General features: G+C 43.9%; 1 protein-coding gene across 4 annotated transcripts in view; it reads right to left on the bottom strand.

Moving 5' to 3' along the window:
• ADGRB3 (adhesion G protein-coupled receptor B3) overlaps positions 1 to 27,802 on the bottom strand; it is a 730,220-nt gene that overhangs the window by 148,963 nt on the left and 553,455 nt on the right. For all 4 annotated transcript variants that reach the window (XM_060235460.1, XM_060235469.1, XM_060235479.1 and 1 more), the window contains one exon: positions 1,024 to 1,150. In XM_060235460.1, coding sequence (XP_060091443.1) covers positions 1,024 to 1,150 — 127 coding nt within the window. The remainder of the gene's footprint in view (positions 1 to 1,023; positions 1,151 to 27,802) is intronic.

The raw sequence follows: 27,802 nt of genomic DNA, 5'->3' as shown, positions 1-27,802 counted from the left end.
TGAGTGCTACCCAGTTTCTTATCCAAAACCAAAGCCCAATATCAAACTTTCTGACTTTACAATAAGTTGGCCTTCATGCCAGTATTCATGTTCCTTGCGTTTCTGGACAGATAAGAGAAATACTAATTTCAGAACAAACCGTATACAGCATTTGAAAGATTTGGACATTTAAAAATATAGCAGTTCTAACGATTAATATTTATAAGAGATGAAAAATAAATGACCTTGAGGCAGAAAGGCAAACCAGACTCAAGTCCCTCAGACTCAAGCCTTCTTGCCAGGCTTTTGGTGCTAAAATATGCATAGTATTTGTTAATGCTAATAAAACGATTAGACCTCAAAGTTTGCAATTATTTCAGTAGGACACCACTTGATTTAGCACTATGCTACTAAAAAAACTTCACAGCTCCACTTTACATTATATTTTATCAAGCCACGATTTGTCATCCAGGCAAGGCAAAACGTATATCTTATCCCATTTTTCATATTTATTGAAGTCAAATCCTTCTTATTTACTACTAAAAGAATCTCAGTCTCTCTCTATATATATACTTTCCATTTTGTTTCGCTTACAAGCTGTGGACAGCACAGAGTCCCTGTACTGAAAATGCCCAATGCAGAACTGCAATCTGTTTAACTAGAGTAGCTAGGTTTCTCATTTTACTAGCAACAATGAAAAATCTTGCACATTCCCCTTAAAAGGGGGAGGGGTACTAAAGGAATAATGATTAAGTAGGAAATTCTTTCAACATATTACAGTTGTTAAGTTTTCTTTGTGAAAACAGGAGCTGTTAGACCCTGGAACTAATTATATATCTAAAAATCTGTAATTAATTCCCATGAGCTAAGAGCCACTGACAGAGATAATAGAACAGCCGGTCTTCTCAACCTTCAACGTTTATACATTTCCTTTCTCAAGGCATACATCTGAAATATTTCTGGGGTTAATGATAGACACATAAAAATCCTCCCAGCCTTTGCATTAAACTCAGATTCTCTCCCCCCCCCCCCCGCGTTACTTACTATTTCTCTAGGTTGCTGAGCCAAAATGGCGAAGGTAGAGAGACGATCACATAAGCATTTTGTATGGGATGCATCGGTAAGCACAGTTTTACATCCCTGGGTGGACCAGGTTCCCAAAGAGTCGTTCCTGCAAGAGGAGAGAGAGAAAGGGAGAGAGAGACAGAACGAGAGGGAGGGAGAGAAGGAGGGAGGGAGGGAGAGAGATGGGGGGGGGGAGAAAGAGAGAGAGACAAGAGAGAAAGAGAAAATCGGGATAATTACGGCTGACGGTCAATTCCGTGAAGAGAAAATGCAGTTTAATTGAGAGCAGAGTCTAGTGTGGTTCCCGGACAGAAGAGATCTACTTGTTGTTGAATAGGACTTAATTTAGATGCATCTCCAGCTGTACAGTAATGCAGCGGGGGAGGGGGAGAAGAGGCGGTGAGGGAGGGGGGGGAGGCAGCTCTGCTGCGCGGTGAGCTGTCCAGAACTCTTGGTGCTGAAACCGCGACCAGCTCTGCAAAAAGCTCTCCGCCGGCGACAGAAACGGAAGCCTCGAGCGCTGCCCGCCGCTTCCCTAACTGCTCAGATCACCGCAAAAACTAATCGGAGGGGGAATAAAACAAAAGAGCCTTGTGGCTCCTCCACCCCCCCCCCCCCTCACAGAAGCTCTGCTTGGGTCTCGCTCCACGTTTTGTGAGGCTGTTACCTCTCTGTCTCTTGCTAGTAGTGTATGTATTAATGTATTAATTTCAATGCAGATAGCTCCGAAATCTTTGTCTGATTAACACAGATTAGATTGGCTGATTCAGCCCCTCCCCCCCCCTCCGTCTCCGTGCTATTTTTTGTTTAAAGAAAACCGTTGTTGGTTGCCGGAGAAATTTTGTTCCTCTTGTTGGTTTTAACGTTCAGCCTTGCGGATTTCACCCTGGAAACCGACAGCCGCCGATGATACCTACTCCAGCGCTCGCTCACTCTGTTTGGCTGTCTCTCCCTCTCTCTCCGCTCGGCTCCAGCGGAGAGGTGGATTTTAGCACGGCACTACATCGCCAAAGAGACACACGAGTTCGCCCTCCAGACATCACTCTGTCCAACTCGCCCTTTCTTCCTCCCTCCCCTTCATGTTGGTAGCGGGGAAAGGTGTATGTGCGGGTGTGTGTTGAGGGAGGGGAACTGACGGGAAGGGATCGTTTGCCGGGGCTTTTCCATCACCAGTCCTTTCGTTAAAAATGCCTGGTTTGATTAGCCACTTGAAAGTACAAAAGCTCGTTCTCAAATTCTCCCCAGCAGAACAATAAAATGGTATCAACCCACGTTTTCCTTGTGCGGAGAAAAACAGCAATGGGGAGGGGGAAAGAATAATTTTTCGTTTCACATGAACCAAGAGTGTGTGTGCGGGGATGTTGCAAAGGAGAATCGCTCAGTTTAATCTAAATAAAGATTGTTTTCACATATTTTGTGTTTCGAGTATTAGAATCAGATCTTTCATTTTCTCTCTCCCCCCCCCCCCCACTTCGGCATCGCACAGGCCCTCCCTACCTCCACCCCTCCCCCAAGCTTCATACTCATGTGTTGCCAAAGAAATCTATGCATGGAGATGCAGGAACTCTGCCTCCCGCAACGCCACACACTGTCAATTTCACCCTAGGGCACTTTAAAGACTTTAAAGTCAGGGGAAAGATGAAGGGGAGAGGGAGGGGGGAATAGTTTCACCTTCAAACCCTGGAAACTTCCTTTGAATCACCCATTTAGGATTCGTTTAACTGTATGGAGGGACTTTTCTTACACTGACCATTTCTGCTTCAAAGTGCAAGTGACGTTGCCCCACCTTGGATGTATCCTGCACCCCATGCACCCAACACTCTGTAAGCTCAACACTTGCCACAACAGACGTTTTCCAAGCCCTTTTATAGACAGAACAGAAAAGTCCTGGGTGAAGAAAGCTCCCCAAAGATATGCTATTAAAAAACTCTTTCAGGACCCTGCCCAGTAAAGCACAAAATCACTCTCTCTCTCTCTCTCTCTCACACACACCCTTTACATGGAGGACCCCCCCCCCCAGAAATGTACCTGCTACTGATTAACCTCACAAATTTATTTGATTAGTTCTCCTGAATCTTGTCTTATTGTGACACACTGCTGAAGCCAAATGAAATACATTTATCAGAAGTGATTAAATATTAAAGAGGGAAGCTTAAAGGAAGCTGATGTGGCTTAACACAGAAAGGCTCTGTTATGCATTCTGAGACGCACTTAATGCGCTCAGGGGTTGACTGGCCATGGGAATGACTGGGCAGCTGCTGGATGGGTGGGTTGGCTGAAAGCTGTCATTTCCAAGACGTAATTAGTGCAGCTGGGATGGATTACATGATTGCTGCCATACAGAAGCACAAGCCTCCCTTCACTCCTCAACTACACCGCAGGCATGCGAGTCCTGGGTGTGCAGTGCATTACAGGCAGCAGGGCAGCGGGAAGAGGATAATGGAAGCAGGCTGTTTTTGTTTCCTACCTGCAAAGAAAATGTAACCTGTGCTGAAAACCAACTTGTAAATCAGTCAGACTTAACTAAGGTAATGCCATTAACTGCAACACAAAGAACTCCTCTTGGCACATACAAAATCTTGTGTACATACAGTTTGCTTCTTTTTTCTGCCTCTGCCATGATGCAGTGGAGACCTTTTCTGCCATTCCTCCGAGGTTTGGAGATGGCTTGTCTGATGGCACAGAGTTGCTTCAAAAACGGCAGGTCAAGAAACCATGCTGCCTGCATTGAATTTACCATGCAGCTCTGTGGATAAGTCCCCCTGATTTCAAGCAAGTGATGGCCTAATTTATGAGTTCCTTTTGTGGCTTGGCAAAGTCATACCCTGTGGATAGAAATCCCATTTGTTTCTAAAACCTGCTCTGGGGAATCCATCTCTTTGTCTCATGTACAAGTATCTTATCACATAGGTTGCCCGGATCTTGAATTACTTTCCCATGCCAGAGGCCTGATTGAAGATATGGCATTAGTCCAATTCATATGTTAGATTTCTGATGAAACTCAAAAGCCAACGACAAGGAAATGGCTGCACATTGACAGCCACATTGCAATGGTAGCATACAAACTGGGCCCAAATTATCTGAAATAATATGCTCTTGCCACTTGCTATTTATTTGGTATGAAGAGGGTGAATGCCAGATATTGGCTTGGATTTCATGGTAATTTCTGTTGACAGAAGGGATTTCCATTAGCAAAGTCTGACTTCCTTCCATTCCTGTTCCTGCTGTAAAACACTACTGAAAACACTCCTGGGGAGGACATCCCGATTCAGCATGCAGGGAGAGTTAGAGGTTTTTCAGCACGAGGGGACAGTGCATGAAAATCTTTGTAGATACCCCCGTAGTGGATCCAAGCCATAGATGAGATGCTATTCTGGCCCACAGGATTCACAAATGCAATGAAATGTTATTTATGTAACATTTGCACATATATTGCCAGTAATAGATAGGATAACCCAGTATGAAAGCAAGAATTATCTGATAATACAAAGTAGGAGGAAGAGGAGAGAGACTGAGAAGCCGCTTATTACATTACTGGACGAACCATCAGCCCTTCATCACTGCATTTCAATTAACCACACAGGCTGCAGCACAAAGTCCAGGATTCCCAGGTTATCTTAACGAGTATGCATTCAACTAAATTGTAAGATAATTTTCCAAACTGTTGCCCCAACAACACAGAAGTGAAGAAAGAGGCTAGAAGCTATCCACAGTTTAAATGGTGCAAATCAGAAGACCTCCCCTCTGCTGGCATGTCCAGGTCTTTTTCTATTACAGTGTCATTAAATGAGCCAATCACATTAGTTTTGCATGAGTGCTATTATGCACCTAGAACTGTGAAAGTCCTATCAAAACGAACAGGGAATGCCCAGCAGTAGCTCTGGGAAGAATGTACATGCTATTATTTCTTGACATGTTCTTGATAAGATCTTTATCTCTTTAAGAACAGCAATGAAAATGACTGTGTTCAGGTCACAGTTTCACTCTATGAGCAGGCAAAGAGTGCTGATTGGAAGCACCCAGCACAGCAAAGAGCTATATTAAAACAACAATAGAACCAAACAAATGATGGCTCCAACCCATCCAGGTATCAGTGGAAGGGATTTCTTAACATGCTCTCTCTCTCTCTCTCTCTCCACCCCCCATCTCTCTATGTTTCCTAACCCCCTCCTCCAATTGCAAGTTGCAACCCTTTTGCTGCCCTTGAAATCCACACATAAATTGCTTATTTTGGGAGAGGCTGTTTTAAGATTGCCATGGCAGGAAACAATTTTGCTGCTTTGGATGCAAGCCAAGTCTATGAAATGACAGGGTGTTAGTATAGGAGGGACAGCTATCCATGACATTCCCTTTATTTTAAGGTCACAAACATAACATTTTAAGGTCACAAAAAACAAACATCCCCCCCCCCCCCCCGTCCTGAATATATCTTACTGGACAATCATTCCTTGCTTGTCTTTTAGGAATGCATGATGTTAAGACTGACCCAGACTGGCATGGAGGGAACATACTGTCAACCATTCATCTTTCATAAATATTATTGTGAATTTGGTGCTTAATCACTCTGAGCAGTTTGTCCTAAAGGGACTGGGACCAGGATCTATGAAGATTATTAAAAGCTGTTTGCTCCAAGGTGGCTAAGATGGTCCCAGTTGGCTCAGTTCATGAACCCATAAGGACTTGAGGAAGATGAAACCTGAGGAATGTGTGTGTGCATGTGGGTTTTATGAAAAAAAGTTTTTAAGATGGAAAAAAGCCAGTCTGACAGTTGGCCAAAGCACTACTGGGATGTGGGATTTCTCTTCCTAAGGATCTGATGAGGGGTTCAAATCCCCATTCTGCCATTGAGGTTCCTTGGGTGATTTGGGGCTAATTACATCCTCTCAGCCTAACCTACCTCACAGATCAAGATGGGTAGCCTTGCTAGTCTGCCTCTAGCAGTAGAAAAGAGTCCAGTAGCACCATGAAAGCTCATACCCAGCCACAAATCGTGTTAGTCTTTAAGGTGTATGTGTGTGTGTGTGTGGGGGGGAGAATTAGATGTGGGAACTAGGTGGCACCATTTACATGCTTGGCACCAGGCACAGAGGCCTTAGTCTCACATTGCAGGTATCTCAGCAGTTCGTTGATTTTCTGGTTATTGGCATTTTAAATGTATATTGTGAACTTCCTCTAGGATTATTGAAAATTGTGATTCCAGGTCAAATAAGAAAAATAAATACGGTCTGTTGCAGCTGCTATCCATAACTGCTCCACTTCCTGGTCTTTTCTCCTCTGTGCAGGCAGCCAACAAACACACATCAAGGCAATGTTGCTCTCCACCGCTGGTGCAATACTGACCATGGATGAGACCTACGGCAAGACCTGGTGTTTGTGGGGAGGTGATTAATTATGAGGTAGAGTAGTGTTAAGGGGGCAATTTTTTGTCATGTGGAAATTATTAGTGCTGTGGTTATAATAGAACCTTGAAGAATTTCTGGGTATCAAAAATGTGCTGGGGCAATGGCCAGTTTTATTATGATTGCTATAGGGGTGGTGGTTATGGCTAGTGGGGGAGTTAGGTTGTATGATGGTTCAGTGTCCTGTTTGTCAGGCATTGATTGTGCTTGCGAATAGAATTAGTGCAGCTTTGGCAGCTTGAATGAGGAAGTATTTTGTTGTTGCTTCAGTTGCTCATGGATGGTGGTGTTGTATGATAATTGGTAGGACACTTAGGTGTTTAGTTCGAGGCCCATTCAGGCTAGTAGTCAGTGGTGGCTCATTATGGTGATAATAATGCTTGTTGCAAGGCTAGTGATTAGTACTGCTCAGACTATTGGGTTAATTAGTATAGGAAGGGGTTAATGCCAACATTGTTGGGGTATGGGCCCGAAAGCTTTTTTAGCTAACTTTACTAGGGGGTAGTATATTTGGTAGTATGCAAAGTTTTGGGCTTTGTAGTGTAGGGTTTGTGGCCCACTAGCCTAGGGAAGAGAGGGGACTTTACCCTTTGTAGTGTACTCTATCAAAGTAATCCTTGGGTTGTTTGGGCACACTTCCTGCTTAGTTGAGGGGTGGTAGTCCTGCTAAGGAGATTGGAGTTGAGATGTATCATAGGCATGTGGCTAGAGTGATTGGTAGGAAGTTTTTTTTAATAGAAGGTGTATTAGTTGATCATATCAGAATCGGGGGTAGGAGGCACGGGCCCTTAGAAAGCCTAGTGTTAGTATAGTTGTTTTGAGTATAAGATTTATGGTGAATTCGTTTTGGGTCTGTAGGTGATTTGATGAAAGGAAAAGAATGCATGATAGGGTATTTATTATTAAGATGTTAGCATAGCTGTGTACTCTACGTTAAATCCAGAAACAAGTTCTGATTCCCCCTCTGAGGTTGAAGGGGGCACTGTTGGTTTTGGCGATAGTTGAAACATACTATATCTGCTCATGCTGACTCTTTTGTGTCACCAGAATCCCTGCTTTCCAGACCCTTTTGCAGCCTTGCTTGTTATTGACCTCTACTGGTAAACAACAATAACATCAATTTCTTCTGAATGGCTATGTCTGGGAGGGGAATTCTGAGGATTCTCCAGTTTCTGGCTATTTTTGCTACAGCAAAGGAAGGAGGGGACAGGGCTCTAAGGGTTCATAATTCCCCCTCTCTTATCATTTTTGCCATGATGAGCCATGCGGTTAGTTTGCTAAAGTGGAGAGTGATCAAAGGTAGAGTTGATCAATCTAAAGAGCATGGAACAGCACATCTCTAAGTGGGGCCTAAAGAAAATGAATAGAATCCAAAACATATCAGTGGCCTCTTGTCACTGATTGGTTTTAATGCTTTCTTGTGCTGTGTGTGTTGGGGGGGGGGGGCATTTCCCAGTCTTCTCTGGTTGGTGCCTGAAGCCATGATTTGAACATGAGACCTCAGTTGCACTAAACACCTGCTGTTGCACAGGGCTGGAGCTTCTTCTGCTGTTGCTTCAGTTCTGATATATCTGGTTAGTTTCATCATTATGACCAAGGATGGATTCCAAATGCCTCATGAGGTGTTCCTCCTTCTGTATGCTCTTATAGCTGTTTGATGTGAACCTTGCCTTCTCACAATGCCTTGTTCCTGGCTAAATGGGTACTTAGCAAAGCATTTCACTTGAATTCCATCTTTCTTTATGGCAGTACTGAATCCCCTCCTGTTTTTTACTCAGTGTGCCAATGGACAGAAAGAAAGGTTAATTTCTGCAAAAGTGTAGTTCTGTGTTCCCTTGCGGCTGCCCCACTGGACAACTCCTGTGTGTTTTCCTGTCAAAAGGATCACCCTTGGTGTCCCATAAGCTAAGAGAGCTGTGTTATATTGCTATCTTCTCCATCTCTCTATGTGTGTGTGTTTGTGTGCATGTGTGTGGTAGGGCACTGTGATGTCATAGAGGGGTGCTAGCATTGCTGTGTAGATTGGCTCCTTCCATGAATGATTTACTTAGAGATGTTACTGACATATTTTTCTGTGATTAGCTGGTATCAAGATACTGCCATGGAATCTGGTCCTGCTGCTGCTCTCTATTCCTTGAAGTAGAATTGCTTTTTCTTTAAGTTTCTCCTCTGGGAGAGTACTGCATACCAGCAAAGCTATGGCAGCATTAACAGGCTGTTGATGTAAGAGAATCACTGAATGGGTTTGTTAGCTGTTTCCTCCATTGTGCTTGCAGCTCTCAAGACATCTGATTAATCATCATCATTCTACCAGGCTTGTTCTCCCAGACTTTCCAAAAAGGTATCTTCCCACGCTTTCTTGTATTCTTTGAACTTCCCTGGGTTCTTCTACTGAGTCACTGGCTCATGCTTATGAACCTGACCTCACACCATGATAGTAGCAACTCTTCTTCAATCCTCCCAGCTGGAGCCATCAGCCTCTACAAGACAGGTAGAGCGGCTGTCCCAAAAGAAATGCTCTTTGTAGACTTACAGGAATCAGCCTACCAGAACAACCTATCATTTCAGCCTCTGCACTGCATTACATAAAATAGAGGCATTTATTGCTCTTTATGAAGAAAGATAAATAAGGATTTCTCTGTATAGAGTGCACCAAATGAGCATACCCCTTCACTCTTATATCTGGGCTATTTATTTATTACAGGCCAATCCCATTTTTCTACAAAGAGTTCAGGGCAGTATAGTTTTTCCCTCTCCCTAGTTTGTGCTCACAGATACCCTTTCTGGTACATTAGGCTCAAAGATGATGATTGTCTCTTTGTCCCACATTGACCTTTGGAGCTGAGTTGGGATTTGAACCCATATCCCGGCAATATGACATCATATTGCACTAGGTGCTTGTCTTCTAAAAAGGAATGTGTTCGTTGCCTCTAGTGATACTTTCCCCAGAAAAGTCTAGCTTGCCACCAAGTGGTGCATAATGCTAAAAGAGCTAGAACTTCTGGCCACGAGACAATCTTGGGATTTTCTGGCAATACTGCACACAGTGCCATATGAAAATAATAATAATAATAATCTCCCAGACGCTATTTCTATTCCATCCTAGATTTAGACTGAATTATAATATAGCACATCTACTAATACTATTTGTTTTGCCTCTACCAAGGCAAAAATCATATATATTTCAGCTAATTTATCTGTACTCATACAAATACAAGACTACAAATACAAGACACTGGTTCAACTTCACTGGCCTGCTAAAATTACAAGAAAGAGTCACAGAAATGTATTTTGATGATGGTGAAGCAAGATTCTGCAATACATGTTAACCAAAGAGTACCTTCTCAGATAGGAAAGGAAAGGTCCCCTGTGCAAGCACCAGTTGTTTCCGACTCTGGAGTGACGTTGCTTTCACGTTTTCATGGCAGACTTTTTACAGGGTGGTTTGCCATTGCTTTCCCCAGTCTTTTACACTCCCCCCCCCCACCCAGCAAGCTGGGTACTCATTTTACTGACCTCGGAAGGATGGAAGGATGAGTCAACCTTGGGCTGGCTACCTGAATCAAGCTTCCGCCGGAATCGAACTCAGATCCTGAGCAGAGAGTTCAGACCACAGTACTGCAGTACTGCTGCTTTACCACTCTGTACCACGGGGCCACATCTCAGATAGATGGACCCCCAAATCTTTCAGTCTCCTTAGGTTTCAATAATATAGTTATTTATTTATATACCACCTTTCTTCCCAATGGGTACCCAAAGTGGCTTACATAATTCTCTTCTCCTCTGTTATTTTTATCCTCACAACAATCCTGTGAGCTAGGTTAGTCTGAAGTATACAAATGGCCCAGGGTCACCCAGCAAGCTTCCATGTCAGGATGGGGATCCCCAGACACTTAACCCATCACACCATTCTGGCTTTCCATATATTTATGACTGACAGTCCTCATTACAGAGAACCAGGAATCTCAGGGAGTTCAGCCCAGTTTGGTTTTAGCACAACGAATGCAGTTTCCCCATCTGTTAAATGGGCACATTTCTTTGAGGTTACCCTTCTCTTTGGAATGTCCTTTCTTTGACAACATCTAATCCTTTCCATTGTGATGAATGATATATATTGAAATATGATTTTTTTTTCTTTGTTGACAACAGTGTATAAGAAAACCTGATCACGGGTCTGCTAATGATTTTTTTTTTTAAAAAAAACACAACTTTCTGATTTTTAAAATTATAATGTTTTCTGGCAAAATAAAATCAAAATATGAATTGCCATGGAAGTCAGGAACCAGACATCTTCTACTATATTGGCAGATTGTACTCAAAAATATGATACATGCAATAAAGTAGTTACACCAAAATAAAATAATTAGATTGATGTACCATAAAGGAATAGTCCCTAAAAATGTTTATAACTTTTGCTACTGTCTACTGAGATTACCATATGTATGATGACTACATCGGTATCTATAGACTGATTGCCTATACCACCACTATTCAAATGTTCCAGTTTTTCTTCTCCAGTTTGTTTGCTTGGTTGTCCTTAGTGACTGTGCACTCCTCTGCTGCAAAGCCCCTGTACTGCACTCAGGGCTGGCGTGCACACTAGGCGACCTTAGGATGTCACCTTGGGTGGTGGCCCTCAGGGAGGTATCAAATTGGGCACCCCCACATGACTTGTGGTGGCAGGGGTGAGGGGGCAGAGGATTCCCTCGGGGCTCAGGGACCCCTTGGCAACTCCCTTCCAAAGCCTCCTCTTGTGCAAGTGCCCTGGGCAGGCTGTATCCAGGATCAATGCTACTGAAGAGGCCACACCAAGGGCAGGCAGGTGGTGGCCAGGGAGCACAAGGCTTGCCAGGCAGTTGGCTGGCTGGCGGTGCAGGGAGTTCCATAGGCCCCTTTCCTTGGGGCAGGATGGGGCAGTCCATGGGCTTCAACGAGCTGCACTGGGCATGTGTTGCCATTGCCTCCTCCAACAGAATCTTCTTTGGCTGACGGTGGCTTCTTCCTTCCACCCATCACTGTCGGCCTCACCAGTACAGTCTAAATTGCACAAAAAGAAAGGGAGAGCTCGCAGCCAGCGCTGCATCTCTTTCTCTCCCACTTTCGTACCAGCCCTGGCCACTTAGTTCCTGTAGGGAAAAACAAGAGCCAGCAGTTGTTAGAAAGGGAACTTGTGCAGAGGCATTGGCTGATTGCCCTACCAGAGGCTTCCTCTCTCCCTGCCTCCTCACCAACTTTACAAAACTGGCTGTCTTTCTTGCACCTCTTCTTTTGTTGCCCTCCAAGCCAGGATAAATTTTTTGAGGGTAGATTTATTTTTATAATTCTCTCCACCTCACTTTCCTGCTTCTCAGATACTTTGAGATGACCCTGAACTGGGGGTAATTGCACAGCCCCTGGCACTGGACAGGCATGTGTAGAAGCCACCAGGATCAAAGATGAGGAGGTGGCCCCCCCAATGACAGCCCTGCAAGGCAGGCAGTATAGGTCAGGTCAGGATTGAGAGAGAGAGAGGGTAAGCAGCTGCTTGACACACGTGGACAGGAGGCACATGGCTTCTCTTTTCCAGCCTTGCTCTTTGTGTGTGGGGGGGAGCAGCAATGGGGCCCTGGCCTGGCTTTGTCCACAGCTAGAAGTCAGGGGTGGGTGGGGGGCTGGCAGAGGAGGGAGAGGCCAGTGGAGTGGGGTGGGAGGCTTTGCCCAGGGTGCCAAAAAGCCTGGCACCAGCCCTGACTGCACTCACCTATCCCCACTCTTTCATCTTTCACTTTTTAACTTTTCAATTTATTTCATTTACTTGCTGGCTTTGCATTCCCCTGACGTGCATAGCCAAGCACCAAGGAGCAATCATGCAACCCCATCTGGGACATACATTTCAGATTGAAAGGAGACCTGGTACAGTAAAATGTTACCTCTGAGCATCTTTGCATAGCAAGAAGTATGCACAGAGAGGGCACATGCCAGTACAGATCACAGAATGATGATTAAGCCACACATTATACAGCTCTGCAGCCACATTTCCTTTACTTTGCTATGTACAGTATTTTGTAGGAACTGACATAGTTTCACCAAACAGGATTTTGAAGCCTTGTTGAAATATATGGTGCAAATGTCATATTAACTGCTATGCTATTTTATGCAATTAAAATAATTATTACTAAGAATGTGCCAGGGCACTACTGTCAAAACTATTCATGTAGCAATGAACTTATCGCATAATGTACACCAATTATCACATTATTCTCCTCTGAGGACTTCTTGCCAATATAAGTGGGGGATGGGGGAGAAAAGATTTGTTTATTGCTGAATGGGATTGTTATTCCCTTACTCACACTGGTGACTCCTGATTCCAGATACTAATTATCTGAGTAATTGCACACCAGTGTGCTTACAGCCAGCTCTTATATGTGCTAAAGGCTAAATTTAACAATTCAGGACATCATGGTCAGCTTCCTGTATTGTCAGATTGTTAAGTAAATTTATGCATGGGAAGATTGACCACAACATTAAAACTGGCTCTACACTTCGAGAAACAAAAATGCCATCTTTGGATTTCACATCACACACACTGTTTGGTCAGCTGTTCTGTGTTCATAGGGAAGAAACAGCTGGCCCTCTTAAGGGGAAAAATAAAACAAAACACACTGCTATCTCCCTGTCTTTGGAAAGGGCAGACAAGGTGTTGTGTCTCAGAACAGACGTTTCACCTCTTCACGCAGAAAGGCAACAAGCTCTTTGTTTCCCTTACCAGAAATCAGCCATGATAGTCAGTGTACTAGAAAGGACACATCCACAGCCTCATTTATTCCATGCCCTATTCTCTTTAAACACACAGTACAGGCTCAGACCAGAACACAGTGAGGTACGCTTAAACCCACTGAAAACAAACCATATGCCTAACTCTGTGTTGGAATTTGGCTGCTGGATTGATTCCAAACCCAACTTTAGAGGGAGTTCTGTACTCATCCCAGGGGACCCAGCAGATAAAAAACATTCACTGCTATGTACCTAGCAAAGCGGTTTAAACCCCCAAGTGGCTCATTTGATTAACATCTTTCTTTTGTTTCAGTCAAACAAAAAAGTCTGAATATTTCAAAAGGACAAGTATGAGAAAATGAATGTAAACACTCTGCCTTTCATATGCACGGAGTTTGTACCGTTTAGATTAGGATCTGAAGATCAAACCAGTCAGATTTGCAATAGAATTTTCTCTCTCGAGTACTGAGGAGGATTTGAGCATTTTAGTAAAAGTGACTAAATGTTGCTTCCACCCCTGGATGGGTATGTATCTTTGCCAAAAACAAATACATAACAACTGAGATATTCTCTTGCTGATCTCTAAATCAAAAATTAATCCCATTTAAATATTATTTTTGCAAAACAAATGTGCATCTGGGCTAGAAACCAATTTTTAACCCAATGAGACTTGAAGCTGCTCAGAACATAAACCCTGAAAAAATCCCGACATAGGATTTTTTACTATAAAGTAATGAGCATATGCTACTTGCCCTGTAACAATCCCTAACCAGCACATCAGGTTTCCTACCTTCTATTTGTATTGAAATGACAGATTTCCACCTCATTCCTCACTGGTGCACATTTTATGAAATGCAGATTCAGTACAGAATGCATATGGAAAGAAAGATTCCACCTGACAGCTTATCAGCTGTGTGGCAACAAATGGGACCTAAAAGCTGTTCTCCGGCTTTCTGAGTTAGACACTGAGGCACACAAAATACACAGATGGCCACATAAAGTCCACAGGTCTTATGAGCCAGTTTTGGTCTGTAGCAGTGTCTATTAGCCACAGTGTATGTGTGTATATAAATTTTTTTGCCACTGTGTGACACAGAGTGTTGGACTTGATGGGCCATTGGCCTGATCCAACATGGCTTCTCTTATGTTCTTATGTTCATGGAGACTCTAAGTCACAACTCTTGGAATAAAGGGAACCTTATAAAATGAGTAGAAGAGAGGGCACAGAAGGCTAATTGCAGACCACATCATTTTCATGGCAAACTAGCAACCCCAATGCAATCGTAAGTGTGCACGTATCAGCCCTACATCTGTTTCTTAGAAGGACACTATCCAATTGTAAGAAATGTAAACATGAGGAAGAGAAGCTAAATTTTAGATCAGAATGGGGAGAAATTGTTTGCATTCAGTTGTGCGTATAATGGTCACCATAAAAACGCACTTGTAAAGGTTGTGGCTTTGCAGCTCTCAAACTTCTGAAGGCTTGGATAGCCAGTAACTTTGTCCATAGTAGCCTCCTTTAAAGTTACAATGAAGACTTGTACAATCTGTGTAAGGTATACTCAAATGTGTGTTGAGTAATTCTCATGTTAGTTTCAATGCTTGTATAGCTGAATGTATGAAACAATGCCCTGGCTTCAATTTTAAGGTGAATATGTGTTGGCTCTTTCTTACAAACAGATGTATTCACATACATACAGGATGTATGAGTGTTCACTTTAATACATGAACATGGTTTTTGTGACAGGTTAAAGCATATTAAAGAGTATTGCATCTGCAGTATAATTAGAATGCTGTGCACCTCCCAGTTGCTTACATTTACTGAAAACAATGGAATGTGAATCCCAGTGCTAAATCCCAGTGCTAAAACCTTTTGATCTTGATTCTCAAACTGGTGCAGTCCAATTGTTTAATAAAAACACATTGAGACAGGATCTGTGTAACCTTGCTTTTATAAATTCACTTTAAATTTAGTAGCATTTCAGTCCTGAGATGCTTTACCTATTTTACCTTTGATCAGCCTACAAAATGCTGTCATTATTCTCCATGATGTATCATAGTTCCCAGCCATGTGGCACCTTTTTAAAGTGCTTATTGACAGAGGCCTAAAATAGTAACATCAAGACCTCTTCCTGGAAATTAACAGTGGTGAGTTTGCCAATGGTTGGAGGAAGACTTGCTGCTGCTATTAATTCCCTCCCAAAATGACAAGGATATTAAAATCCTACAAAACTATAAAATTTGGCAGGGTATGCAAACTACAAATTTTGTACACATGGCAAAATATGGAGAAGGAATAAATTATGCATGTGCAATACATTGAGGATAGAAAAGATAACGCATGTAATTTCCCCCCCCCCCCCTTTCATGATATCCTTTCTATAACTAGGGTCTAAAAACCTGCATCCTGTGGGTAGGGTTGCAAGTTCTCCACCAGCAGGGTTTATTGTTAGAGCCGGGTTGTGAAACTCCTGGAGATCTTGGGATGGAGCCTGGGAGGACAGGATCTCTGTAGTCTGGAGATGAGCTGTAATTCTAAGGAATCACCAGGTCCCACCTGGAGGCTGGCAACCCCACCTGTGGGTCATTTTCTTCTTGCAGCCAGTGTAGTCCTGTATATTGCTGTATATACGCACAGAGATTTTTTTTCGGAGTGAAAAGATTGCCTTCCACAGGCTAACGTCTGTGTGAATGATATGCATTACTTGTCTGCAGCCAAGGTTTGCAATGGATGCTATGATGCCAGGCTCTTACAGTGGATTTAAAAGGGTGGAACTCCACTTAGAATGGCTCTGTTAATGCCAAAGTGCCACAAAGTGCTTGGTCAATAAAATCCACCCTGCTCGTTGGGTTGTTGCCATATCTCCTCCTTTCTCCCCCAGCAGTCCCAAATGAGAGATGTTCTTTTGCACACAGAATGCTTTATGATTAAAAACAAGGTCTAAAGTCTCCCGCCTTCTCCTATGTGACTCTACCTGCTCACTAGGATTTTCCTCATCAGCTACCCTTACCAAGTTATACCAGGCAGCTACCTGGAACAAATACATTTTAAAAAACAACAACCCTGTGGCACAGAGTTTATGGAACTCTCTTTCCAAAGGAAGTTAACTCTACCCCATCTTTGCTGGCCTTCTGATGCCAAGCAAAATAAGGATTGTTTAAAGGTAATGATGACCGCAGGCAGAGCTTTTTTGGCAGAAAAAGCCCAGCAGGAACTCATTTGCATATTAGGTCACACCCCCTGACATCACCATTGTTTTGTATAGGGCTTTCTTTGTTAAAAAAGCCCAGTAGGATTTGCATATTATGCCATACCCCTGCCATGATCCTGGGCCTAGGAGGCCTGGAGGCCCCAGGGAAGCCTGCCTAGGAGTTACTAGGAAGAGTCTACATTCCCCAGGATCCCTCCTGTCCCTCTGGGTGGCCAGGTTTTGGAGGGAAACTGGCCCAAAGAGGGGTGGGGCCTGGGAGGATAAGATAAAAGAGCCAAGCCCAGGCAGGGGGTGTTTTTTTTCCTAGGAGGCAGAGCTGGGAAAGAGGTGCTGCAAGGAAGAGACCCTTGCCCTGTGAGGAAGGGTGAGTAGGCCCAGGTCTGACTGACAGTTTAGGGACAGTAAGTACAGACGTGTTAGGGCATTTGGTTATTTTCTCCTTCACCCCTTTCACTGTTTTATGCACCTTGTTTGTTATTAGGGTTGCCAAGTCCAATTCAAGAAATATCTGGGGACTTTGGGGGTGGAGCCAGGAGACATTAGGGGCGGAGCCAGGAGCAAGGGTGTGACAAGCATAACTGAACTCCTGGCTCCACCCCAAAGTCCCCAGATATTTGAATTGGACTTGGCAATCCTAGCTCAGAGCCCAGCCTGGCCCAGAAGCCCCCTCCTCCCCGCGGGAGCTGCCGAAGGGAAGGAAGCAGCGCAAGCGATGCTGAGCCCTCCCGGGCCTCTCACCAGCTTGAAGAGGTTGGCGACGCGCTCTGCCGCCTCTTGCCGGGGCTTCCTTCACCTGCCGCTCGCTCCATTCTGCCCAGACCATGCCGGGAGCTGCTGCTCCTCCTCTTCTTCCTCCTCCTCAGCCTCTGGCAGCTCCTGCCTGCGCAGCTCCCCCCGCAACCGCCTTAAGGCCCACCGCGACATCCCCAGGCTGTAGCAGGCCGGGCCAAAAACACCACGGACCAGAAGCCAAGCCGGAAGAGGATCCAAAGGAGACAACTGGTTCTCCTTCGCTGAGGGAGCAAGGCCAAAAGCGGCCAGAGGGCGGTCAGCCCGGGACAAACGCCGCTGGAGCGTGGCCCCTGCCACTCACTGGGCCACGCTCCTTGGCGCCATTTCCCCCTCCCACCGCTTCCTTTTTTTGGGGAGCGGGGGAAGAGGCTGGAAATCCTGGGGTCCCCTGCCAGGGCGGGAGGGTTGGGAAGCCTATTTGTTATATTGCACAGCCCTTTTAAATAAACCTCTTTTTTTCCTGTTGTTCACTCTGCCTGGTCCTCACAACTGTTATTTGGCCTAAGCTAAGGGAGGCCTGGAAGGGCTTGGGAGGGCACTCTGGGCCTTCTCAAGGGAGGAGACCCTTAACCCAGAGTGGTGGCAGTAATTGGTAAGTGAGTCATGACACCCCCTGACACCAAGGTAGCTGGAACTGTGTTCCTGTGCATTCCTGCTAAAAAAAAGGCCCTGACCACAGGGAATGCTTAATGTTTTGAGAAAGACCCAGCTTTGATTCCAACCCCTCAAAAACGTGAAAGATAAATATAGTATATTTGCAGTGAAGATTCTTTCATGCTAGACAAAAAGCAACCAGAGATGCAGGGCCCAAGCATCTTTCCTCTGGCCCCAGAACAAGCTTGCACCATGAGTCTCTCTCTTCATCTCACACATAATACAATCTCCCATGAATGAAACAGAGTTTTTATGTTTTGCTTCTGAAAAATGCATTAATAAACTACTTCACAGTATCCTGTAAAGTGCAATCAGTAGGAACCTCCTGTAAAGTGTACCTGGGCTTGGCTCTGTATAGATAGATTATGGAATCAAACCCACAACACATGCATTGAAATGGACAGTGGCAGACCATATGGACATCAATTAAATTAATGTATCTGAAAGCTGTCTCTTCTCTCTGGAATCCCCTGCCTGGACATGCTGCCAGTTTTTTAGACTACCTATTATGGTATTTTGCTCAAAATAGACACTAAAGGTCTATATAACAATATAAAAGCAACTGCAAGAAAGCAATCCATTAGCGTATTAAAAGTGCCATCCTGAGAACACTTTTCTGGAACCAAGCCCTATTGAATAGATCTAAGATTCTGAGTAGAAAGGCTGCTATTTCAGTGGTTGCATTTACACTACACTAAATAATGTGTTTTGCAACTGGATTTTTGCTATTCTTACACAGTAAAAATCCAGTTGCAAAGCAGTGTGAACGTACCCAGTGACTTTGTTTTTATGTTTGCTCAGGTACAAGTGACTAGGATACTGTGATAATCTCACAGTTTGTGAGGGGAAAGTGTGATTCTGATACCACTGAACTCAGTAGGATTATTTCCAAGTAATTATGCTTAGGAACACACTTTAAAACTAAGCATCTAGAATGTTTCAACTCAGATTCTATATAGAACTGCCTCCTTTCTTGTACAAGTAATTGACATTCGCCTGCACTCTCCTGATACGTGGTGGTTTTGCAAAGAGTGCCATAAAATACAGAATGCAATTAATTTATATTAGATTACTTGTGCTGAATTATATTTGGATTATTTAATATTTGAAGTTTACTACCCCAAATAAATTTCCCAGAAAATTCAGTAATAATGAATATTACATATTCACCCGCTATCAATGAAGAAGTGAGACCACAGATTTCACATGTATAATGTAGTTCAACTGGTGACATAATCAACAATTCTGTTCCTAAGCTACTACTTTTACTATTTAACATTTTTGTTACCACTGTATACTGGAAAAAATCCTGCTAAGAGGGTATCTTTGTATTAGTTTCTACCAGGGTTTTTTTTTTATAGAAAAAGCCCAGCAGGAATCCATTTGCATATCAGGCCACACACCCCTGATATCACAATTGTTTCACACAGGTTTTTTGTAGAAAAAGCCCAGGAGGAGCTCATTTGCCTATTAGGCACACCCCCTGATGCCAAGCCAGCCGGAAGTGTTTTCCTGTGCATTCCTGCTCAAAAAAACCCCAAGCAAATCTAGATCTGCCACAGAGTATACCCTAATCAGGGATTTCCACCTGTTATGGATTCCTGATGAGTGAACCTGTGAATTACATTTATTTGACATCATTCAAAACTTACATTTTTAGGGCCATACTTAAGATGTCTTGAAGATACAAGTTTGAGATAGTTGGCACTTATACAGAGACAACAGAGATGAAGGCTTGCCAACACCGGGGATCCCGAATCTTTTGAGTGGGCAGGCAGCTTTGCAATCATGGCACAGGGTGGTAAGTGCAACCACAAATGGCTGCTACAGGAGGCAGAGTCAACCATAAAATGGCTGCTTCAGTAAATAAAGCAAATTGCAAAATGTAAGGAAGTGAAGTTATGGATAACTTTAATGGTAGCTCTAACATTTCAGGTAGAAAATCTGTGAATTTGCTGCTTGTGGGGCAAGTGCACATAGCACCAACTCTTTTCAAGTGGGGCCATATATGACTGTTGGGGGTGGGGCTTCCCCCCTGCTGGCCAGCTGATTGGCATCTGGAGGCAGCCCCCAAAATTGAGGGATCCCCAGCCCCTAACTGAGGACTGACATTCTTAATAGAATGTATTTTAAAATGAACATTAAAATATTTTCTTGCATACCTCCAGCTTGCCTTCATTCACAGAGTGAAGATCTTTGCACATGGGTAGCTGCTAATGCCATAACAACATTTTTAAAAATCTGTGCAGCCTATCACTGTGCTTAATCATCAGAAGTCTTGCTGCGCAAAAGCCTCATCTGGCCCAGTCCACTTTCTAATAACACTTGGCACACACACCATTGGACACCCCTAGCCTAAGACATAGTGTGGGTTGGATGCTGGTGTGTGGATGGCGATGAATGTTTATTTGTTTACTATTTTAACATTTATATCACATCTTATCTCCTGGTTGAAGGTGGCTTACAATGAAGTTCAAACATCCCTAGCTAAAACCAAATGTAAAATAGCAAGCCCCAAATCTCCCCCTCCCCTTAAAAGATAGCTGCTATTTAAACCTCTAAAAAAGCCCTGGCAAACAAGCAGACCCTGAGTACTCCCTGAAAATCACCTGGAAGGGTGTGCCCCTCACCTCTTCAGGGATTCCAGTCCACAGAGCCACAATGGAAAAGGCCTGGGACCTGGTTGGTGCCAGACAGGCCACCCTAAGTGGTGTGATAGCCAACAGATGGCTGCTTAATCAGTGTAGTTGGCACACAGAGACACTAGATGTTGACAATGCTGAAAATGTAAGTAAAAGCCAAAAGAACGTTTTGTGAGAGAGCTGAGTGTTGATGAGGAATTTAAAGGAGAAGAGAAAGGTGACAGGAATGAGCAGAGAAAATGAAGGTCACTAGGGAAGCAGTACAGTAAATTCAGAAATCGTAAACAGCTACAGGCTAGAACAGCAGACAAAGGTGCATGCAGCAGACAGAACAAAGAGGCAAATTCAGAAGTTAACCCTCCCTTCCATTAATTATATCCAAGGAGAGGTTTGGGCTTGTTCCTTTTTATATCCCTTCCTTCTCCTCTCTCTGTGGGGAGAAGCGACTGAAAAGAGAATTTCTGTGGTCACAGCATAGCCACTGACTGCATGACAACACATACACTGTTTAAAAGGGAGTTAATTTTGCAGGGTCAGGAAACATCCTCTGTTCGGCTTGGGGATGGTTGTTGTCACCTTACTTTCTGCCCAGATTTTGAAGTTCTGAGTTAGCTGGCCTTTCCCCACTAAAGTGGAAATGATACATTACGAACTATCCATTGTTCCAATGTTTTAAAAGCATCCTAAATTTTGCAGACAGTGCTGTGTATGTGCAGTCTGCTGCAGCTGTCACTGCCTCCAGGTTATAGGCATCTTCCTCCTCCTCCTTTGTTACTTACTGATAAAACAGTACAAAAAAGATCTTGAAGGATATCTGGATCAAGATTACTTTAATGTGGATTTTATGCGGACAACTGCACAAGAAATAACATGTGCAGGCAACTGCATAATCCCCCCCCCCCAGTATTTTATCAGTGTGCATACTGATAAAGAGTGTAGACTAAAGTAAATGGGAAGTGTCAGCCTATTGCAGCCAACTGTGCATGATCCTATGCTAGAATTAATCTGAGAAAACCTCAGATTTAAACCAAAATTGAGGAGGAATGGGGGAAGCAAGCATTCTAAAACAATATAGATAAACAGAACAGGAGCGATCCACCCGTCTTGAGTTCAAATAAAAATGGGATCTCCTGGTTTGGTTGCTCACTTTTCCTCTAGAGAGAGAAGCAGGAACAATGGCGGAAAGAGCATGCAAGCCCAAACTTTGATCCTCATTCCTCCCTGAGTATGATCCCAGGGCAGCAATGACATTTGGATAGTCTAAGAGACTCTATAGTACATTTATAATAGCACACTCACTGCAAGAAAAAAGGAATCTAGATTTACTTTAATAGGAAGGTGGAGATTACCAGAAATGTTTACTCTGCTCACATAGATGTTAAATTCTCAGTGATTTTCATGAATCCCAAATTAGGCCTTCATAGCAGCACTGCTCAATAGCTTCCTGTTAATAATTCCCACTAGATACAGTAAAATTACTTCATTTCACAAACAGCTGCATTGTCGAGTGCTTGTTGTATTTTTTTCCCCAAAAGGGAAAACTATTTTACATTAGTTGTATTTCCAGTGGTGAATTAAAACACTTACTTTAACAGAAATGGTGCAGAAGCAGACCCATGCTATTTACATTCAGGCATAATCTAGAGCAAACTGCTAGAAGGAGAAATCCATATACAAATATACTGTGGGCCAATTCCTACTTTACACCATGCAGTACCAAAATAAAAGTATACTTTGTCAAGTGTGAAGAGTAGGCTCAAATAGAAATAGGCACACATCTCATTAAAAGTCCCCATTGGCAGCCTCCTTGCCTTTTTTTTTAATCCCGCCCTTCCCACCAAGGTGGCTCAGGGCGGCTCACAACACATGAAGTCTAACATAACAATATTAAGTTTTAGGCATTTTACACAGTTAAAAACATTTAAAACATTAAAAGCATTAAAACATCAGAAGTCTATTAGAACTACACTTAATTTTCTATGCCGGTTAGTTGTAGGCCAGCCAAAAGAGGGTTGTCTTACAGACCCTGCGGAATTGAACAAGGTCCTGCAGGGCCCTCACCTCCTCCTCCGGCAGCTGGTTCCACCAGGAAGGTGCCATTACAGAGAAAGCCCTATCCCTGGTAGATTTCAGGCGGGCTTCCTTTGGCCCAGGGATAACAAGAAGATTTTGGGTTCCTGATCTCAGCACTCTCTGGGGAACATGTGGGGAGAGACGGTCCCTCAGGTAGGCAGGTCCTAGGCCATATAGGGCTTTAAAGGTAATGACCAGCACCTTGTACCGGACTCGGTATGTTATTGGCAGCCAGTGCAGAGCTCGGAGCCCTGGCCGAATGTGCTCCCATCTTGGGAGCCCCAATAACAGCCGGGCCGTGGCATTCTGCACTAACTGCAACTTCTGAGTTTGGCACAAGGGCAGCCCCATGTAGAGGGCATTGCAGTAGTCCAACCTCGAGGTGACCGTGGCATGGATCACTGATGCTAGATCGTCGCGCTCCAGAAAGGGAGCCAGCTGCCTTGCCCGCTTAAGATGAAAAAATGCTGACTTGGCAGTGGCTGCTATTTGAGCCTCCATCTTTAAGGAAGGCTCCAATAGTACCCCCAGGCTCTTGATCCTGTCCACCGCTAACAACGGTGCACCGTCAAAAACCGGCAGGGGGATTCCCCCCCCCCCCGGACCCTGATGACCCAAGCAGAGGACCTCTGTCTTCGCCGGGTTTAGTCTCAGCCCACTCAGTCTGAGCCACTCAGCCACGGCCTGTAACGCCCGGTCCAGATTTTCTGGGGTGCAGGCCGGCCGTCCATAAGTAGATAGAGTTGGGTGTCATCAGCATACTGGTGACAACCCAGCCCATACCATCGGGCAATCTGGGTAAGTGGACGCATATAGATGTTAAATAACATCGAGGAGAGAACTGCCCCCTGGGGCACTCCGCAATCAAGCGTGCGCCTCCGGGATAGCTCACCCCCAATCGCGATCCTTTGTCCCCGACCTTCAAGGAAAGAGGAAAGCCATTGTAAGGCCAACCCCTGAATCCCTGTGCCTTACAGACTGGGGTGGGGATGACACAGAAAGAAGCTCTGATGGAGGGGGGGGGAATAAGGAGGTGATGGCTTGACCTCCAGTGAGACCAGCAGCTTGCCCCTGTGTTATACAGGGACCAGAGACAAACATTTTACTTGTACATGCTGGCTAGCAAACAAGGCTGCAAAGGTGGGAAGGAGGAAGAGAGGCAGAATCTCTAAGGAGACACAAGAGAAAACAGACTTCTCTATATGTGAGCAATAGCTATTGATTCAGTGGTTGTGTGAAAAGTTTGTTAAACTAAAGCAGCAGCGTAAAGACGATCGGTTAAAACAAAATGAATAACTGCTGTGAAAGGTCTCTGAAAATGCTGGGTTCCTTTTTTAGACTAAGGATTCTCTAAGAGTGTAAATGGGATCCCCCACCCCTTTCCGGTACCTAAAAATGTCACTGCTTTAAAGTCTTGTACTTGGCAGTCTTGCAAGGATTGAGACATCAACTCCATAAAAGGAAGATTCTCAGTATTCTGTTTCTATTTAGACCCAGTAGAGCTTCCACAGTGCTGCAGGGCCAGGAGGAATCACATTTTAAGGTCTGACTTTTTGAACAAAACATTTAAAAAGGTTTACCCCTGCAGCAGCGTTTTTATAATTTTAAAATGTTCTTCTTAGATCTATTTCAGAGGGCCCTGAGTGCCTGAAGTTTCTAGACATCCCTAAGGAATAATTCACTTACCACTTACGTTAGTTTAGTCCTACTTAGATTACCAGGGTTACATTAACATAAGCGGCTCTAAAATATTTTTTGCACTAGTGGTGAAGCTGCTTTATGAATTGTTCCAATGCCATACTGAAAAACCTGATGCCACACTTCTTCAGAGATGCTATGCTACTAGCATTTCAGAGACAAGTATGCATGGATCTAGAACCATTCATTGCAAAAACTTGTTATTTGTTAGGGCCCGTGTCTTGGAAGGAGTCCCACCATGGATTGGACAACATCCCTGACTGCTGATGCTTCAGCAGCTAGGAGAAGAAGCAACAACTGTCAGCTCCTTGGTCACTCATCTATCCTAGATTTCTGGTGCTTTCTGACTGGCTCCTGCAGATATATGTAAATATGGGCAAGGACTGAAGATGGAGAGAGCAGAAATGTGGACAACAGCAAGCAAGCATTCAAACCAAGGAACTGTTCCCTTCCCATCTTGTGAGAATAATACCCCTATTTCCAGAACATCGTAGTCACCTGTTTGGTTGCCAGGATGCCTGGTGACTCAACTCAGACACATCTGCCAGGAGAACGTGGGTTTTGTCTACCAGACTGGAAGGGACTTATGAGTACTAACAGCCACAACATTGCAGCAGCACTCCGTGTCTCTGGAGGAGTGCTAACCAGGAGAACAGATGGTTTCCAGTCACTCTGTGCGATCCCCATCTCGGCCATAGCAGTGGAAGAAGGTGCACCGCCAGGAACTGTCCAGGCAAGCGGTTTCCAGCCTCAACCATGGAATCCATCTTGGGAAGCTAACACCACCAGCAGCTATCTTCCTGCAGTGCCAGACTCCATAACAGTGAAGCGGGAGGCTCACGTACTCAACAGATGTCACCTATGCATAAGACCATCAAGCTTATCTTAGGCGTGGATCCTGTCAGACCGCCTAAGCCTTTGTCCAATGGAACTCAAGACAAAGACTGGTGCCAATAGAAGATCGAAGAGGAGGAAGAACATCACCCAGAGCCAAGTTTATTTGTATAGACCGGGTGTTATCTAGGTAGCAATTTGGCCATCTATTGTCACCTTTTTAGATAAGTTTGATAGACTTAAGTACCCCCCACCTTAATAATTTTTCCCATTCTTTCTCTTAATGGTCATCCTGGAACCTCCTCCTTGGCCCATTGTTACCTGGAAGTCCAATCAGGTAACTAAGGCCAAGTCTGCTCATTGGCCAGCTATGAGCATCCAATCAGGGGCCGCCAATTAACTGGCTATTGGCTACTGCATAAGTCCAGCCCTTATGGTCATTGCAGAGCCTCCCCTTTTCTGAGATCATGTACCAGCTGACCACCTGTCATCTGCCCCTGTACCTCCCATCTCCTAAGGGCTCAAGGTAGTCCTTATAACCTGTGACCCAGCTCCCCACAGGTGTGCATCTAGCAGTACCCCAGTTCCCCTGTCTAGATACATCCCCAATTCTTGGCCGGTTGAGGGTCCCTTCCCCCTAGTCCTCGTTCGTCGCCATTGGAGCCTTCCTTGAAGACTACGATCGGTAATTATCACCCTGTTTGTCCATCCTTGTGTTAGCTCTGAATTTCTCTCTATTTTTCTTAGGACTGTATGTATGTTTTATGAGTTGTATGTGTGTCTATATTTTTCTACAATAAATTGTAATTGTTTTACTTAATTAGTGTCCCTGGTAAATTTAAGCAATAATTTCTGGACGTGTATCCTGTATACATAGATTCTAGATCCTTTTTAAGCCAGGTGCCCACCAGTCAATTCCCCAACCTCATTTTGAGGGCATTTTGGCTTACAACTTTATTAATTCTCTGCTCTTCCCTAATGTTAGTGACTAGTTGGATGGTATTTTTATATTATTTACTCTCCACTTCTCCCACCAACGTTGCCAGTGTCTCTGCAAAGGCTGCCTGAGTGTTCCTAAGATCCTGCACAGTTACCACAATGTCCTTTAAAAACAACAACAGGGGTTGTGTGTCTGTGTTCGCATGACTGTCAGCAAGTCTTGTTGGAATAATCACTTATATATTGACGCAGCAGATTTTAGGACTGATTTACATGATAATATAATTTGCACAATAAATGCACTTATGACATGATTAGCTAGTTATTTGATGTTTTCAATGTCATTTCAAGGTTCTCTTCAACTTGATCTTCCTCTGACTGGTGACTGATAGCCCTCAATGAGAGGTAAATACCACTACCAGAAACAGGTTAGCTGGAAGTTTAAGTTAAGCCACTGAGATCAGCTCTTTGGGCTGCTATCACATACATTTTTGGGGGGGGAGGGTGTAAAGCCACTACTTCAGTTTATTACTGTGCCTTGTCCTCCTATGTGCTGGGTGTTTATCAATATTTCAATATTTAGATTATGGTTTAAATTTGCTAGTCAGGAAAAAAAATACCAGTTTATCACTCTGCCCTGAACAGTTAACTGAATAATAAAAATCTTGTATTACCTGTGCAAGAGACAAATCTTTTGTTGGATTTCTGGATGACCTAAAGGTAGAACTGACCCCTAAGAATATCCCTATACATGCCATTTTAGATCCATGTGAAGAATGAATCATGAAGCAGCCTTCTATGGCTCAAGCCGGACAAAGAAATAAAATATGGCATATAACAGGGGTGGCCAAACTCACTTAACATAAAAGCCACATAGAATAAATGCCAGATATTTGAGAGCTGCAAGACATCAATGTGGCTGGACTTGTTCTGGCCTGCCACTGAACACACACACCCATCTGATTCACTGTGCAATTAAATATTATTACACATACAGAGGAGGAGGGAGAGGGATCATCAGGCAAGAATAAAAGCAGCTTTGAGCTGCTGGCACATCTTATTTATTTCAGTTTTTAACTGATTTTTGATGGTAATAAACTGAACTACTAGATAAGTAGAACAATTAGATTCCTGAAATTTTCCTGGAAAGGCCCTTTCTGCATTCTGTTTTTACTCCATATTTCTCAGCACTTGAATCATTATGCCTTTGGTTCAGATCATTTGCTTTTATTCTGTATATACTGAATTTCCTCAGTACTTTGTGCCTAGAACATAACTGCAGATTATGCTTTCTGTATTTTCACCCCATCCTGGGGGGAGGGGATCTGCAGCTGGCTAGTCTAGTTGGAGATGGAAAAGATTCAAGTTGGGGAGGCTACGTGCCACCAGTGAGGAAGAAGAAAGAGAAGCTGGAGAAAACAGCCACCTCACCTGGTGCTTTGGGCACTGGGGTGATGCATGTAGAGCATTAAAAAAAAACACCTGGAGATTGGCAACCGAACTGAAGGGGAGGGACGGTGGCTCAGTGGTAGAGCATCTACTTGGTAAGCAGAAGGTCCCAGGTTCAATCCCTGGCATCTCCAAAAAAGGGTCCAGGCAAATAGGTGTGAAAAACCTCAGCTTGAGACCCTGGAGAGCTGCTGCCAGTCTGAGTAGACAATACTGACTTTGATGGACCAAGGGTCTGATTCAGTATAAGGCAGCTTCATATGTCCATATGCCCCTTCAAATGGTTCTTGCACTGGTTCCCTTATGCCTGCAT

This window comes from Heteronotia binoei, chromosome 1, assembly GCF_032191835.1.
Source record: "Heteronotia binoei isolate CCM8104 ecotype False Entrance Well chromosome 1, APGP_CSIRO_Hbin_v1, whole genome shotgun sequence".
In the NCBI taxonomy this organism is placed as follows: Eukaryota; Metazoa; Chordata; class Lepidosauria; order Squamata; family Gekkonidae; genus Heteronotia; species Heteronotia binoei.
Note: the sequence above shows the minus strand (reverse complement) of the source record. Positions and strands in the feature narration are given on the sequence as shown.